Genomic DNA, 17,285 nt, shown 5'->3' on the forward strand with positions numbered 1-17,285 from the left:
TAATTGATTATCACAGAGTCTCATTTTTTGTCATATCACCATTAACTTATTTGATTATTCGTTAGCAAATGCTTTAAAGCAAGTGATAGAGATGACAAGTATTTACCAAATTGTGCAAACCTTTTTCATGATCAGACGATAACAAATTGAGATATACGAAAAAGGAAATTAAAAGCTCAATGGCGTTGATATAGGGATAGTCTTAGTTATTGATATATACATGTATATAGTTATCAAAGAAAAAAACTATCTTACTAGAAACTTCACGTTTAACGTGAAATGAACTTATCAACGTTTCCATTTTCTTTTTTGATAAAGAAAAGGTGTCAGGATATTGATTATTACAGGATGGACCATGGATACATTGATCGATTAACAGTAAGTTTTGTCCCACTGAAGCCAAGCCGTTACCAGCACATCAAAATTTAAACTAACATTGATCTCAGAATGTATTTTAGCGCATTAAGTAATATGACATTTTTTCTCATGTAAGTATCTATACATCTTCCTAACTTTTCTTGATCACGTTTTCCTCACAATTGTAGTCTTCTTTCACTTCTTTAAAGAAATCACCAGTTACCTGCTCACTGTAAATAAATTACACAATCGCTTTTATTCTTCACTGATCTTATTCAATGTCAAAATAAAAAGAAACGGCCTTTAAACTGTATATTTTATTTCAATATCAACTTTATCAAGATTTTCTTTACATTGCATTCATCTAACAGATTAACAAGGCTACGCCTGTTTAAGTCCTTTTAAGTATGAGTTTGATATATATATATATATATAACTCAACGACCTTCCTCTTGTACATTCACTATTTCATGATGGCTCTTCAGGAATATCTAATAATAATGTAATATATATACATGTATACATTTTTCCTTCATTAAGTTTCCAATTTGGTTATTTGTTTGATTATTTTAACGTCCTATTAACAGCCAGGGTCATGTAAGGACGACCTCTCATGTATGCAGAGTGCAGCGTGTGTGAAGTGCGAGGTGCGTGTTTTTTGGAGAATGCGGTATGTTCGTGTTTTGTCTTCTTGTAAATATGAACTTTTATCCTTTTTATAGTACTATATCACTAAAGCATGCCGCCGAAGACACCAAGTAAGACACCGCTAATGGTCACATATTGACAACGGGCGAACAAGTCATCCAACTCCCTGTATGCTGAGAGCCAAGCAGGAGCAGAAACTCCACTTTTATCGACTTTGGTCTGTCTCGGCCAGGGGACAGAACCCAGAGCCTTCCTCACAGGGGCGAACGCTCAACTCTAGGCCAATAGTGAGGCGGTACCAAGCGAGGCATAAGAAAAGATAAAGACACTTAGGAAGAAGTAAAAAGATAAGATCTTAAATTTAGTCGCCTTTTATGACCATGCAATAGGGTTAGCAGGTACAATTCTAACGCCCTACCTGCAGGGCTCATTAAGTTTTCAAAATTATATGTTTATTTATTATAGATTTATATATTACAGCGTTAACTTATGAAATGCCGTTAAAGATATCATTGACTATTTAGAATGAAAAAAACTCCTTGCCTCATTCCACCTTTCTCTTACTCTGGTTGGATTGCTTATGTGGTGCTATCCAACAAAAAAAAATCTCATAAACAATTTATAAACCGTAAGAGATAAAGCACACGCCTCATTAATATTTGCAAAAACTGGGCGAAAAAAATGACGTACAATTTTTTTTTCTTCAGTAATATATTTTAAACGATGAGTTTGGATGAAAGAGGCTTTGAAACGTAATTAAAGGGACGAACAAAGTGTACGATGCTTTATTAATATTAGTTTAAACACAGATTTTTACACTACAGTAATTGTGCTCAAAATGTCGGTAATGTTTGTAGGGGAATAACATATTAAAAGTTCTTAGTTATTCGTAAATATGAATTTTACAGCACATATATCTTCCAGATTTATTTTTATGATAATGATAGGGTTATTCCTTAATTTCCTTGTACTTACCCTATCATATAGGCCACGCATGGGTTGCCCATCCTGACAACGTCGCATGTGTACCAACCAAACTTCACGCCGCCATAAACCTTCTTCACCGGACAAAACACTTGAAGTGAGTTTACATATCTGTAAAGTATGACCAAAAGACACATACTGTAGACGTGGAACTATCCACAGTACAAAAGACACATACTGTAGACGTGGAACTATCCACAGAACAAAAGACATATACTGTAACACGTGGAACTATTCACAGTACAAAAGACACATACCGTAGACGTGGAACTATTCACAGCACAAAAGACACATACTGTAGACGTGGAACTATTCACTGGACAAAAGACATATACCGTAGACGTGGAACTATTCTTGGTACAAAAGACATTTACTATAGACGTGGAACTATTCACAGAGCAAAAGACATATACTGTAGACGTAGAACTATCCACAGTACAAAAGACACAAACTGTAGACGTGGAACTATCCACAGTACAAAAGACATATACTGTAGACGTGGAACTATTCACAGTACAAAAGACACATACTGTAGACGTGGAACTATTCACAGTACAAAAGACACATACTGTAGACGTGGAACTATTCACAGTACAAAAGACACGCACTGTAGAAGAGGAATTATTCACAGTACAAAAGACACGCACTGTAGAAGAGGAACTATTCACAGTACAAAAGACACATACTGTAGACGTGGAACTATTCACAGTACAAAAGACACATACTGTAGAAGAGGAATTATTCACAGTACAAAAGACATATACTGTAGACGTGGAACTATCCACAGTACAAAAGATATATACTGTAGACGTGGAACTATCCACAGTATAAAAGACATTTACTGTAGACGTGGAACTATTCACGGTACAAAAGACATTTACTGTAGACGTGGAACTATTCACTGGACAAAAGACATATACTGTAGACGTGGAACTATTTACAGGACCAAAAGACATTTACTGTAGACGTGGAACTATTCACAGTACAAAAGACACATACTGTAGACGTGGAACTATCCACAGTACAAAAGACACATACTGTAGACGTGGAACTATCCACAGTACAAAAGACATATACTGTAGACGTGGAACTATCCACAGTACAAAGGATATATACTGTAGACGTGGAACTATCCACAGTATAAAAGACATTTACTGTAGACGTGGAACTATTCACGGTACAAAAGACATTTACTGTAGACGTGGAACTATTCACAGTACAAAAGACACATACTGTAGACGTGGAACTATCCACAGTACAAAAGACATATACTAGAGTAGACGTGGAACTATTCACGGTACAAAAGACATTTACTTTAGACGTGGAACTATTCACTGGACAAAAGACATATACTGTAGACGTGGAACTATTCACAGTACAAAAGACATATACTGTAGACGTGGAACTATCCACAGTACAAAAGACATATACTGTATACGTGGAATTATCCACAGTACAAAAGACACATACTGTATACGTGGAACTATCCACAGTACAAAAGACACATTCTGTAGACGTGGAACTATCCACAGTACAAAGGATATATACTGTAGAAGTGGAACTATCCACAGTATAAAAGACACACACCATAGAAGAGGAATTATTCACAGTACAAAAGACACGCACTGTAGAAGAGGAATTATTCACAGTACAAAAGACACATACTGTAGACGTGGAACTATTCACAGTACAAAAGACACGCACTGTAGAAGAGGAATTATTCACAGTACAAAAGACACGCACTGTAGAAGAGGAATTATTCACAGTACAAAAGACACGCACTGTAGAAGAGGAATTATTCACAGTACAAAAGACACATACTGTAGAAGAGGAATTATTCACAGTACAAAAGACACATAATGTAGGAGAGGAATTATTCAAAGTACAAAAGACACACACTGTAGAAGAGGAATTATTCACAGCGTACAAATCTTTCTTTGTTTCACTATTTACATCTCCGTGGAAATGCCCATATTTATAATTGTGAAATTTCATTTGAAAAATTCAGTTTGCAGTGTGTAACAATTACCCCAACGCAAACATTTTTAAAGCTGACTTAGCTTAAATAACTCACGAGTAAAGTAAGAGATATACATAAAATTCATAAACTTATTTTAGTTTCGTTAAAAATTTTGACAAAACAAAAAATTGAATGTCTTGTTTATCCCCTTATAACACGGAATGAACTTTGACCTGACCTAAACGTCATGTCTTACCATGACCACTTGACCGCTATATACATGTAAACATATCGCTGATGGCCACCAGAGGGCCTAAATTCACACATATCCTTTACTTTCGTATTTTTAATCTTGAACATATCGCTTATGAATTAAACATTTAACGGAAAAAGATCACATTCAGCGAGATGTATGTTTAACTTACCTGAAATAAAGGCTTGATACGTTTGTAACATCTAACGTCTGGAGGATACTTGTTTCCGGAATAGGGTTCTATATTAATCAACATTTTAATATAATAACGACAGGATTTAAAGTTTATTATAACACATTATTTTTTTCAAAGTAATTGATTGTTTGTTTGTTTGATTAATTAACGTCCTATTAACAGCCATGTTCATTTAAGGACGGCCTCCCATGTATGCAGTGTATAGTGTGTATTGCGTGTTTTGGGAGACTGCGGTATATTAGTGTTGTGTCTTCTTGTATAGTGGAAATCTTGCCATTTTGTAGGGCTGTAATACTGAAGCATGCCACTAAAGACACCAAGCAACACACCTCACCCGGTCAAAGTAAATTATTCTGTCAACGTGATATTGCTGCGTGAATTTGCGACCTTCATTTTGTTCCTATTCTTATACTGCAAATTGCACTGAATATCTTCCCATTATGAATTTGCATTATGCAAGAAAAGGAATAAAAAACAATCATCAATTTTACTTTAACAGGATCATTTACTTTGAAAATATAATGTGTTTTATATAAAAAAAATCGTTCGACCGAGTAACTGGTTGATAACTGAAGTTATAATTCCATTAAAACATCAAAAGTTTAAACAATGGTTATAATTTGACGTATTGTGCTACCGATTTAACGAGTCGAACTGCAAAACTGAGTTGTACTAGCGACCGTACGACCACCTTTATAATAAAGACCATCTTACTAACTGGTTGATAACTGAAGTTATAATTCCATTAAAACATCAAAAGTTTAAACAATGGTTATAATTTGACGTATTGTGCTACCGATTTAACGAGTCGAACTGCAAAACTGAGTTGTACTAGCGACCGTACGACCACCTTTATAATAAAGACCATCTTACTTAATTATCATTTTCAGTTTTCATTGTTTTATTTATATATGTCTTTGTATATTGTCGCTATTCCCGTACTACGACCACGTTTCATAGTATGTACATGTATGATTTATGTCCATCTACTTTTAGTCTGCTTTTTACTTTATGTAAATCAAATGGGAGTTTATTAGGCTATGAACGCCTACTTGTATCTAGTCAAATATCATAACCAGATGGCAGTTCATAGCCTGGCGTATTCCCGTTTGGTTTAAAAGCAACCAAAGTAGTCAAGTTTCTTACATAATCTGAATGACACACTCAATTTGATATTAAGCAGAAAATTGATTTGAAAAAAAAAGAAAAATAAACAAGAATAATGATTTGTTTATTTTATAAAAAAAAAACCCATAATGTTTTCAAATGAATTATGGAATTGGCGCCTAACATCCGGCGGTCCTTTCGTCTGAAATATTTTAAAATGATTTCATTATACATATAGTTTTTGGAAATGAAGTAGTATAACCGTTTTCAATATATAAAATCTGATTAATTAATTAATTTTTGTTTTGTTTTAATCACATGTGGATAGGTGCTTTTAGGTCAAAATTATATGGCGAGGGTTGGAGGATATACCATCCGGATAGGTTCCATATGAACAGCATACCACATATTGTGCCAGCCTATTGCTAAACTACGACTGGCCTCACGATCACAACCGTTGTCCCGCGTTAAACTAACTTGGTGCAGCAAGTCGTGAACAATATTCGACAGTACATGATACTACAGCATGTAAGAATAGGCCTCTTGTTCAGTACAAGAAAAAATATTAAAAAATCGGGATATTTACTATAAAACAGAGATAGATAGTAAATATCCCGATTTTTAAAAAATAATTTTTCAAATCTCCTATTTTTCGAAAAAAAGTCACATGACTGTCATTTATACTCATCAGTCCATCCACCAAATACAAAAAATGTATGAAAACATCCATTTCCATTGAGTTGGCCCCCTGTGAGTTTGAAAGGCAACACTACAGTTATGACGCGTGTTTGGTTTGTGATAATTTTTTTAAGATATGGGTCATCGTTTTGTTTTACTTTAAACACATAAATTATCGGATTATCTATAGCGATACAGAAAGGCCTTATTATTGATCGTTTTGCTTGCTTATCAGTGCAAGAAAAAAGAAGAATTCTGCCAATCGAAAACTATTAAAAATAGCCGTTTTATATAACAAACATCGCAACTGTCTTTGCATGAAAATGGTTTGTAGAATGACCAACTCTTTGCTTATGCAATAGACGAAAATACCTGATTTTCTATATGTTTTAAAGAAAATTCAGATAACACTATATTACGATATTACACACTGTGTCCACACTGGTTTAAAATTTGTGTGTCGTAATATTCATACTCAAAAATGAAGAACTTTTTGATATTCTATTCACCGCCAAGAATTTACAACATTTTGAGAATTACAACACTTTTAATTTTACAATTACAAATGAGAGCTTTTTTTGGGCAATACTGCAAACATAGGTTCATACGGTCAGACATTAAAGCCAAGTTGTAGTCACCAATTTTATTTCTCATTTTTACAGTATTATTAGTAATTGAAAATGGATTTCTGCAGGTATGTTTCCATCTAAATAAACTAATGCATGAAAAGCAAGAGATTTATAGTGCAAAATTATTATGTTGTGACTAATGCTTATAAGTTATGATCATCTTACATGAATAATGACCGAACCATATACGTAACTTTAGCAGTGTTGACTAATGAAAGACTGAGGATGTTTAGCAATTATTTCGAATCGTTTTGGCGTATGATTTTAGGACCGCGTACAATATCATATAAGTTATTTTTTTCAGGTCCTTCAAGTTTCAATAGTTGATATATAAATTACGATTAAATGCTCTGTCAGTACTGAACAAAAATAAAATAGTTCTTCTTAAAGTCTTCATTGACACCGCCTTATTTTAGCCTTGTGTTGAGCGCTCGCCCATGAGAGGTAGGCTCTGGGTTCTGTCCCATGGCCGAGACACTCCAAAGTCTATAAAAGTGGAAGTTTCTCCTGCTTCGCGTTCAGCATAGAGGGGGTAGGTCGAATGGTTCGCCCGTTGTCAGTATAATGTGACCGGATGGGGTATGTTGCTTTGTGTCTTCGGCAGTATACTTCAGTGATATAACACTATAAAAAATTAACAGTTCCACTATACAAGAAGACACAACACGAACATACCGTAATCTCCAAAACCCGCACCACACACACAGGGTGCATTGCGCTTTAATCATATGACCCTAGCTGTTAAAAGGACGTTAATTGATCAAGCAAGCAAACAATTCTAACGCCCTTCCTGCAGGGAAGGGCCATCCTTAAAATCCTGTCTATTAATAGGAAGTTCATAAAATAAACCAAACCAAACCAAATGATAAATTATATTCTAATATGATCTTAAAATTCCAAACTCACCAATAAAAAAAATCGCTCAAATCTATATTTAGCGGTTTTCATACTATGCGCTTAAATCGGATTGTGCAAAATCGAGTATTTTACTTACGTTACTGGGAAAGAAGTCCCTGTGTGAGTCTTGGGTCCTCGATGTGTTGAATGAGCTGGTCTCGTACCGTCGAATTAACACAATAATGCATACTGACACTGTTATAGCTAAAATGAGACAGTTCTTGTGGGTGTTTTTCACAGTTGTAAAAAAATTTGTACAAGGAATGTAGTATCTGAAATGCAACAACATCTTTTATCAAAATCTACAAAACAATGGATCTTCCCATCAACGCATTTAACATTTTGTTAATTGCATTTTTTATGGTTAAAACTCAACGTTAAGTTTATATATAAATCCTTACAAAGGAATAAACAAGTTTTGCGTTTTGTGAACAATTTTTAAAGAGCCTAAGAAGCCTGACCAGTCAGCTGAGTGACACAGACATTATCTATGTGAAAGTCGCATCTACATACTTCCGTTAAATCATGCTTCTTTAACCTAAACTCAAGACTCTTGGTCCATCTTGTATTGGTTATTAAGTTAAGCGCTTACATAGAAAAACATCAAGGAGGATTCACATTCCTGTCAAGTGCCACAATGAGACATCGAACCTGGGTCTCCGGTGTGAAAATTTACAGCTTTGAACAAATGAATCATGCTCCGTAGCATAGACTGTCATTAAGTACAAGTCATACCGACCCAAAGCAAATTACATTTATATAGAGGTTACGCAATGAGTGGTTGTTTAATATTGAATTTATTCCACACGAATGAGTTATTTTTTAAAAGTTATAAAAGACACGAGCTTTAGCGAATGTCTTTTGTAACTTTTAAAAAAATAACTTACGAGTGTGGAATAAATTCAATATTCAGCAACCACGAGTAGTGTGACCTGTTTCTATCACAATCACATTCGTTTTTAGCCGATAGAAATAAGGCGGGGATACGGTAACGTGTATATACTGAAATATGCAAATAAGGTGTAGTAATGTTTTCATAAGCAAAAAGACACTGACACACTAATTAGTATTTAAAAGTCATCGTTTGATAAAGAATGCATCGATATCATTTTTTTCTAATTGGGAACATATTTTGGTTTAACTAATACTCATTTAACGTCTTATTGAGTTCAAATCTTCGTAGTTGCTTTCAGAAAATAAAACTCAATGTCGGACTCCATGTTTACGTGAAAAAGCATTCGCACGGCACGGCATCGTCTATTTCCCGCCAGATAATCATCAAGTCATTGCCATCAAGATCAAGATCGTTTCATGAACGTTAAATCTACGAAGCTCAACAGTGAAATTCTTGTCAGTCAAGATATATTATTAGTACTTAAGGTCAATTTAATATGTATGAAAACGTAACGTATTTTGACACAACGACCACGACGCATGCGCTTTCCAACAGCAGATTTGGACGTCAAGCGGCGATCGCAACATAGAATGACATCATTTGATTATATTGACGTTGACAATGTTGATGTGACACTAAAAAATAAGTAGTTCGGTCAAAGTTCACCGTGTTAGTCAATCAGAATGCGTAGAGTTCACACCATGTGTGGTATAAACAAATTGTTAAACGTCAGTTGAAGTATTTATTTAATGCCCTGGGAGTTGAATAACACTGCCTATTGTGGTAGAATGAACACGATATTGTATCCGTCACTTTTAATTTCATATGATAGCAAAACATTAATCAAAAAATGGTATCTTGAAATTAAAAAACACCAAATAACCCTTTAAACCCTTTTATATATGTCGTTGCATTATTTAATATTAAAAATCAAATAAAAAAACAACTTGACTTCATCATAGATAAGGAGTGATTACGACCTGTATTATTGGTTATATCATCAAATGGTTGGGGAGCTGTTGGAGCTTTGTATTAATTTCTACTAACTGTAATCTGCAGATTTGTCAAGGACGGGAAACAGGGTCTAATAGTCGTCATGAAATCTTGGACTATGCCTTTCGTTAATGATGTGATATGAAGATATTGTGGACATTTAATTATCTTTTTCCCATTATATACATTTTACTTGGGAAAAATATATTAAAACTGAAATTGGTGGGTTAGAAAAGGACAGGGTGACACATAATGGACATTCAGTAAACCTAATTAGTTTAAAAGTCTGTCTTGCAGTTTCATCAAATTATTGTATCACGTAGTCTGTAAGCTTGTAATATGATACCAAAAATAGGATAGGGTGGCGCCTGACTTGAGGTCGATTTTGCAGTACATAATTTATTGCAGTAAATGGGGATAAGATAGGTTGTACTTTTTGCACATGGCGACAGAGTAAATATACCGCTATTCATGTGATAGGGGAGAGATTTAGAATGTAGGAGACAATGATTGGACGAGTTTTAGAGTGTTCGGGGAGAGTCGGGCATAAAGAAGGGACATGTAAAGAATGGGAGCAGTTACATTATACAAAATGCGAATTCAAAGTACTAATTAAACTGTAATATATATATATATATGTGTGTGTGTGTGTGTGTGTGTGTGTGTGTGGGGGGGTGTGTGTGTGTGTGTGTGTGTGTGTGTGTGTGTGTGTGTGTGTGTGTGTGTGTGTGTGTGTGTGTGTGTGTGCGTGTGTAAGGGGGGGGGGGGGTGTTGGTGTGTGTGTGTGATGGTGTGTGTGTGTGTGTGGGTGGGTGTGTTATGCGATACTTGAACATATCTAAGTTGATAAAACGTATGCATGCATCGAGCATTGCCTTAAGTATAACTGTTGACTCATTGTGATACTTGTTAATTTGGCAAAATATGCAAAGAATTGTATATTACAGTTAAATAAGACCATAATGTTCGGTACATATTTTTGCTAACAAATCATCATTCCATTATGTTATCTAGTGTCTAAAGAAGGTACAAGAAGCGCTTATTTGACAAAATTCGATTTTTACAAAATAACATACACATTCAGTCCGTTTCAAACCGTGGTATGTAAATGGAGGTCATGAATTATATCATGAACATATGATATACGCTGAATAGAAAGGCATTTCAATGATCACAAAGTCTCCAATGATATACTTGTATGACCACTGAACAGTAAATGGAGACTAGATTTGAGAGATAAATTTTCATTACGACAACCACTATATTTTGGTCAAAACAACCTTAATTTGACATTCTTTCCTTGAAAGCAGTTTCTCAGTACGTTCAGATGACATGATATCATTGAATAAACGTTATGTACATTTGTATATATTCTATCACATCTATATGTCGTATGTGCATGAAATTAATCTACAAAAATAATGATTCTTGATAAATTTTTGAACAACAGTAAATTGATCAGTTTTTATTCTTCTGTTCCATCGCCAAGTCATGCAAATTTCTACACCGATGGATACGTTTAATAAGGTCACGAAAATCGACACATAGATATAATACAAATTACCAATAGATTGTTTTTTTCGTTAATTATCGTCCTATTAACAGCCAGGGTCATGTATTGTTAGACTCCCGTGTGTGCTAAATGTGGTGCGTGTTTTGGGAGACTACGGTCGGAATGTTCGTGTTGTGTCCTCTTGTATAGTGGAGCTGTTGCCCTTTTCATAGTGCTATATCACGGAAGTATGCTGCCGAAGACACAAAGCAATATACCCATTAATTTGATTCGAGTATGAGAAGAACATCACTTAATTGTGTTAGTCATGTGCGACCACTTAGAAAACCAAAACCAAATACGTATTACTGCCATAGACTGGACAAGATTTATGGTCAATTACTACTGAGTTTGGGTTTTAAATTGTATTGTTACTTTATCCCATTTAGATCAAAATCAGGTCAACACTTTGTACCAAGGTAGTATTACCAAATAACGTATTTAAGATAATGATAACACATACTTTTTGTCATTTCAGTAAGGACGAAGTTTTTTTATTGCGGTTGCGTGAGTGTGTCAGCTTGTTTAATGGTTAAAATATATTATAACAGACAAATGGGATATACGTCCAACTGAAATACCCCGTGATTATCCTCTTGATGAATAATACGCACTGGTATTTTACTGTGCTCAAAAATTGAAGCCAGCGACGCAATTCAGGAGTATTTTAAATATGGTCTCAATTTTATCAACTTTTCGAATTCATCAAAATATTCTGTATAACTGGTTTTATTCGCGGGTGAATCAGTTTTGCTATATTTGCGATTCAATTATTTCCCGCTATGTTTAACACCCGCGAATGAAAAAAAAAAATAGCACATGATGTAGCGAAAATGGTTGCATTCGTTTGGAGATTGTCAATGCACGAATAAAAAGAGAAGATAATATTATAGGCCTCTTTCATATGTGGATATATATGAAGGATAGGACTGTTCTATCTGAGAGTCATTGTAAAACCCGTGGCTTGCCGAGGGTTTTACAACACTTTCTGATACCAAAGGTAGAATATCCCTATCCTTCATATCAACATATGAAAGACTATTTTTCTCTCATTTCTCGACAATTTATTGCAATTTTACAACTATGATTTTCCGCCATTTTGAAATAAGTTTAAAAAAACCTGCAAGTCAATTCTTCATACATGAAAAATGTGTGGTATTTTATAAATGCAAATCCCGTTGCTTGTATCTTTGAAAGTAACCCCAGTCTAGTTTCTGAAATGTTTTTTTTAAATTGTACCGAGAAAATAGTAATGTAGTTGACTCTGTGAGCTCATGAGGATTTATTGTATGGGTAAGCATGCAATACAGCTTCTGACGACATGAGTGTATTGCCCTAGACCAGCTGCAGCATTACAGCATTACACTTGCAAGTGCCGGAGAATATTTTGTTCCTCGAAAAGTAACATTGATGCAGTATGCCAATGTCATTCTTATTATATTGATAAATTGATTTTGAAAATGGTACAAAACCATAGTGATTATATCATTTATGATTAAACGATAGTTATTGTTGCATATTGAATTTCAGTGAAATTTTAAAAATTGACTTGAAATGAATTTTATACTGTAACTAGAACTGATATTTCTCGTAAAAGACGTGCTATTAACATTAAAACAAAATACAGTAATGACATATCAGATTTCAAAGGATAAATTAAGTTTCAATGGGAAAGACAGCCATGCATGCATTCTACCTTCCTGGATAAAACCACGCCTATCGATCTCGATGTTTTCTTGGTTGAATCACAGCTTTCAATATAATACGGTTTTAACTCATTTGTAAGATTATAAGAGTTGAGCTTAGCACTATGTAGATGTATCAACTGTTAGCGGTCAAGTTATGACAATACAAACAACAAAACACTAGGCAAAGGAAAATAGCGTATGAAGCAAGACTTCAGACTAAAATAGTTATACGAACAAGATGAAATGTTTAAAGAAAGGTACTGTATAAGAAATAAAATGGTGACGTTGACACCCAAGAAAAAGTGAGAGACTCCAAGGTATAGGTTAACTTTCCATACTTAAAACCATAAGACATCAATAACAATGTTCCTTGTAGCTTAAATCCTTTGGACACTTGGGTCAAAATAGCACTTGATTTTAACAAAGATAAGGATTGATTTCGGAAATAACATAATCAAGTACAGAACACAACATTATGATGAAATTAATCGCAATACGAAATTGAGCATACACATATCGGTAGTTTTGAAATATTTCATGATGTATGTTCGTTTAAAGAATAGTTTCTCAGTGTTTATACATATAAGATTTTATGAATGTAATATTTACGAGTCACGTCTTAGAATGCGATAAGAAAGGAACATTCGTTAAAGGTTATTCATACCTAAGATATTATGATATGCTTTTTTCATTAATTAACTCTGTAATGCGATTGGATAATGATTATACTAACAGCTGAACTAGGTATAACTGACAAAATATTCAAACTGTAGAAGCCTTTTGAAGTCTAGTGAAAGTTGTCTAAATTGACTTGTATCATGAGTCATCGAATCGCAATTTAATTAGGATTGAATTCCATCAAAAAACCTTATCTAAACCAAATTCATAATAACATAACCCACCATTGACTTCATACATAAAGACCATTGGTTTTTTTCGTCAAAAGTCTCCTGTTAAAACTACATTTAACTTCACATATAAAACACATGGATTTCTATTAGCAATAAAGGAAAGGTAAGGAAAAATAGCACACGATACAGATACTCGAATATTTAGGCAGGTAAGTCATTAAATAAGACGCCAAGGAGTAAAATCCAAAAATCTCTGCAATAAACCTGTATAAACTTGTATTTTGTCAGAAAGGATAACTTTTTTTGTATTTGGAGCTATTTTGTCCGCCATCTTTGTTTTTTTTATGGATGTATACACTAAACATTACTTCCGTGTTGTATCCTAAAAAGGTTTAAGATGAGATAGATAGGGTTTCAATGTTGGTTTTATGTGATTTCTGTTTGTATTAAAGAAAATTTTGTCATTATTCTGTTCCATCTTGGACGCAATCTCGAATATTTCAAAATGCTCAAGGGTGAGAGCTCTACACCCACCTGGATCTAATTATATATATATATCAAAAGAAAATATTCGACAAAGAAAAAACATAAAAAAGAATCGCTCGCTGGCGTCCGGACTACATGAAAAAGTATGATAAAGCTGGTATAGGGATGTCTTTGTTTGCATATATTATTAAAATACTGTGAATAATTTTAATGTTTACTGTTTTTGATTTTTGCAAAAAATTGATGTTTCTTATTTTAAACTACTTTTTAAAACAATCACGTTTATTATCCATAGGGAATGAAGTGTCTAACTCCTAGTTGTAATTTGTATTTTAAAGAGTGTGCAAACATTCTGACCTAATTAACTTTTAAGGACTACTTACCTGAATTTAGGACAGCCGCCAACCTTCAATGAGAACACGGTCATACCTTCATGTAAATACGTTAAGCAGGCCTCGCAATATCCAGGGTTCGTGTGGTTGTTTGAGTCAAATTAAAACATTAGAATATACCAGACTTTTGTTGTTAGTATTCACAAGTATCGAACTCTTCTAGATGCGTCTGATCGCGACTTTTTTTCTTGTTACTAATTGCCTGTTTGGGCATGCGTACTAGTGGACAATAGTACAAATGTGCTACTTTCATCAATTTTTTTTTTATTATTTTGTATATGTATTCTTATACATATTTCAGATACAAGGATATGGATAATTGTTAGTGTAATAAATAATATAATTTGAACTCTAGAAAACGCTGATTAGTATGTGTCTGATTAGTGAAGCATGAAAATCAGCAGGCCAATCATACCCCTTGTTTCACGCCAGTGGTCGCCAATACAATGTCGCATTTTGCAGGAAAGAAATAAAATAGCGAAAACCTCAGTATTTCCCAACTGACAAAAACACAGGTTAACCTTATCCTGATCCTTTGTCAAGTGAATTCGGGCCTCTATTGTTGTCACACTAGTTTTGGTCTAGATCCTCGGCGGACATCGGGTGTAAAACCAAAATAGCGTGTGGATTCATGTATATATAGAGCATTGGTCTTGACCTTGTTACTTCACGCAACTTACCATTACATGAAGGAAAAGAAGAAATACAATATCTTCGTAGTGTGCTTAAACCATATCAACGGTTAAAAAGGAATGCGATTGAGCTTTAATTGAAACATGATTGGTTAACACATGCGACTCACACAATGGGAAGTGGGGCTCGGCGTGTTTTGTCACGCAGAAAACGGTTTTAACTTATTTGATACAATAATTACAAGTTTTTCACTCAATATTCAATAATTAACATTCCAAAAAACATTTACTTACAATTTTTATCTCAAATCTCTTATCAAATGAAAACAAATACTATATTTCAAAGAATCTTACGTCAATATGTATTGCAAAAATCCAAAGGCGCCCGCCATTTTGACCCGCCACCCACGAAATCCAGACGTCATATTATATTGTCTGTCTTGATGTCATAATGAATTTCCAGTCCATATTTCACAAGAGACATATGCAAAGATATTATACGGGCGAAATCACTGGATATCAGGGGGATTATGGGATAGAACATTATAATTCTTCAGCTGACGTGCAAAATACATTCACAATCACAATAGAAGTCCTTACATAACATCCTCGCAAACTTTCACAATTGCAATCAAACTTTCATATAAGACAGGGCAAATGATTGCGGTAGACTTTTCATCAACTATACGGATATATATACCAAGAAAATATACCAAGAAAAAAGTACGTGTCCATGTAGAGTTGAATATATAAAAAATAAAAGTCAACGACTTTCCTCTTGTACATTCACCATTTCATGATGGCTCTTCAGGAGTAGAAATGTTTATTTTTCAAAGAACAAATTAATGACGTCACAAATAGCATGACGTCACAAGGTACACACGTTTACTTAAGGATTAACTTGAATAGATTTTTTATGTTATGGAGATATAACACAAAAATCTGAGTGTACTCTAAATAAACCGCGAAGCGGTTTATGATGAGAGTACACTCAGATTTTTGTGTTATATCTCCATAACATAAAAAAATCTATTCAAATTAATCCTTATAATTCAATTTACTAAAGATAATCTCTTCAATATTCAAGATTCATTTTGGGACTCTTTTGTCTATGAAATCATTACGCCGTCATCTCAGCCAATCAGAAGCAACGTTATAAACGGCGACGCCATTTTTTCCTTTATGGGCTGATAAAGTAAATTTTTAAGCCAATGAAAATGCTCGTAGCAAGCAAAATTGAATTATATTACAATAATATGAAATATATATATATATATAATTCAATTTTGCTTGTTACGAGCATTTTCATTGGTTTAAAAATTTACTTTATCAGCCCATAAAGGAAAAAATGGCGTCGCCGTTTTGACGTTGCTTCTGATTGGCTGAGATGACGGCGTAATGATTTCATAGACAAAAGAGTCCCAGAATGAATTTTGAGTATTGAAGAGATCATCTTTAGTAATTTGAATTATAAGGATTAATTTGAATAGATTTTTTATGTTATGGAGATATAACACAAAAATCTGAGTGTACTCTCATCATAAACCGCTTCGCGGTTTATTTAGAGTACACTCAGATTTTTGTGTTATATCTCCATAACATAAAAAATCTATTCAAGTTAATCCTTAAATATACATGAGCCGAGAAAGCGCTAGGGAGGAAAAACTGTTTTATAGTTGTGTTTTCTTTTTATGTATATGGAAACCATCACATGGACATGGTTCTTTTTTTTTCTCATATATATGTATATTCCTTCGTGGTCTATCAATACTACATCTAAACGTTTGGTCTCTAAGGAACAAAATTGATCTAGTTGATGCGGAATTCTGTGATAAGGCATCATGTAGTTAACCGAAACTCATCTGAACACTAATATATTGAATACTGATCTACAATCTATGGAAGAGATAGGCAGCCTCATCAAGGTGATGTCATTTTGATTTACACTAAAAGTAATATCCTTGATAATCGCAGAAGTTGTTTAGAAACCAATATTTCCGAACATATTATTTTTGAAATTCGATCCTCAAATAACAAAAACTTCTTTGTAGCTGGTATAAACCTCCCAATACAACAGCTTTATATAT

The 17,285-nt window shown here is 34.0% G+C and overlaps 1 protein-coding gene across 1 annotated transcript; it reads right to left on the reverse strand.

Moving 5' to 3' along the window:
* Positions 1-55: 55 nt before the first annotated feature.
* On the reverse strand, positions 56-14,834 carry LOC138328436 (uncharacterized). The gene is made up of 5 exons (XM_069275242.1): positions 14,558-14,834; positions 7,807-7,981; positions 4,375-4,442; positions 1,981-2,100; positions 56-587 (listed from the first exon to the last, which is right to left on the reverse strand). Exons 1-5 carry the CDS (start codon positions 14,599-14,601, stop codon positions 509-511), a joined length of 486 nt encoding a protein of 161 aa, XP_069131343.1. The 5' UTR covers positions 14,602-14,834; the 3' UTR covers positions 56-508.
* Between the last annotated feature and the right edge of the window lie 2,451 nt (positions 14,835-17,285).

The sequence above is a fragment of the Argopecten irradians genome, chromosome 7 (genome assembly GCF_041381155.1).
Source record: "Argopecten irradians isolate NY chromosome 7, Ai_NY, whole genome shotgun sequence".
NCBI lineage: Eukaryota > Metazoa > Mollusca > Bivalvia > Pectinida > Pectinidae > Argopecten > Argopecten irradians.

Coding starts and splice junctions, on each gene's coding strand:
- LOC138328436 (XM_069275242.1), bottom strand. CDS start 14,601: ATGACCGTGTTCTCATTGAAGGTTGGCGGCTGTCCTAAATTCAG. Junction 7,982..14,557: donor GGCGGCTGTCCTAAATTCAG/GTAAGTAGTCCT, acceptor GTTGCATTTCAG/ATACTACATTCCTTGTACAA. Junction 4,443..7,806: donor GGGACTTCTTTCCCAGTAAC/GTAAGTAAAATA, acceptor TGATTAATATAG/AACCCTATTCCGGAAACAAG.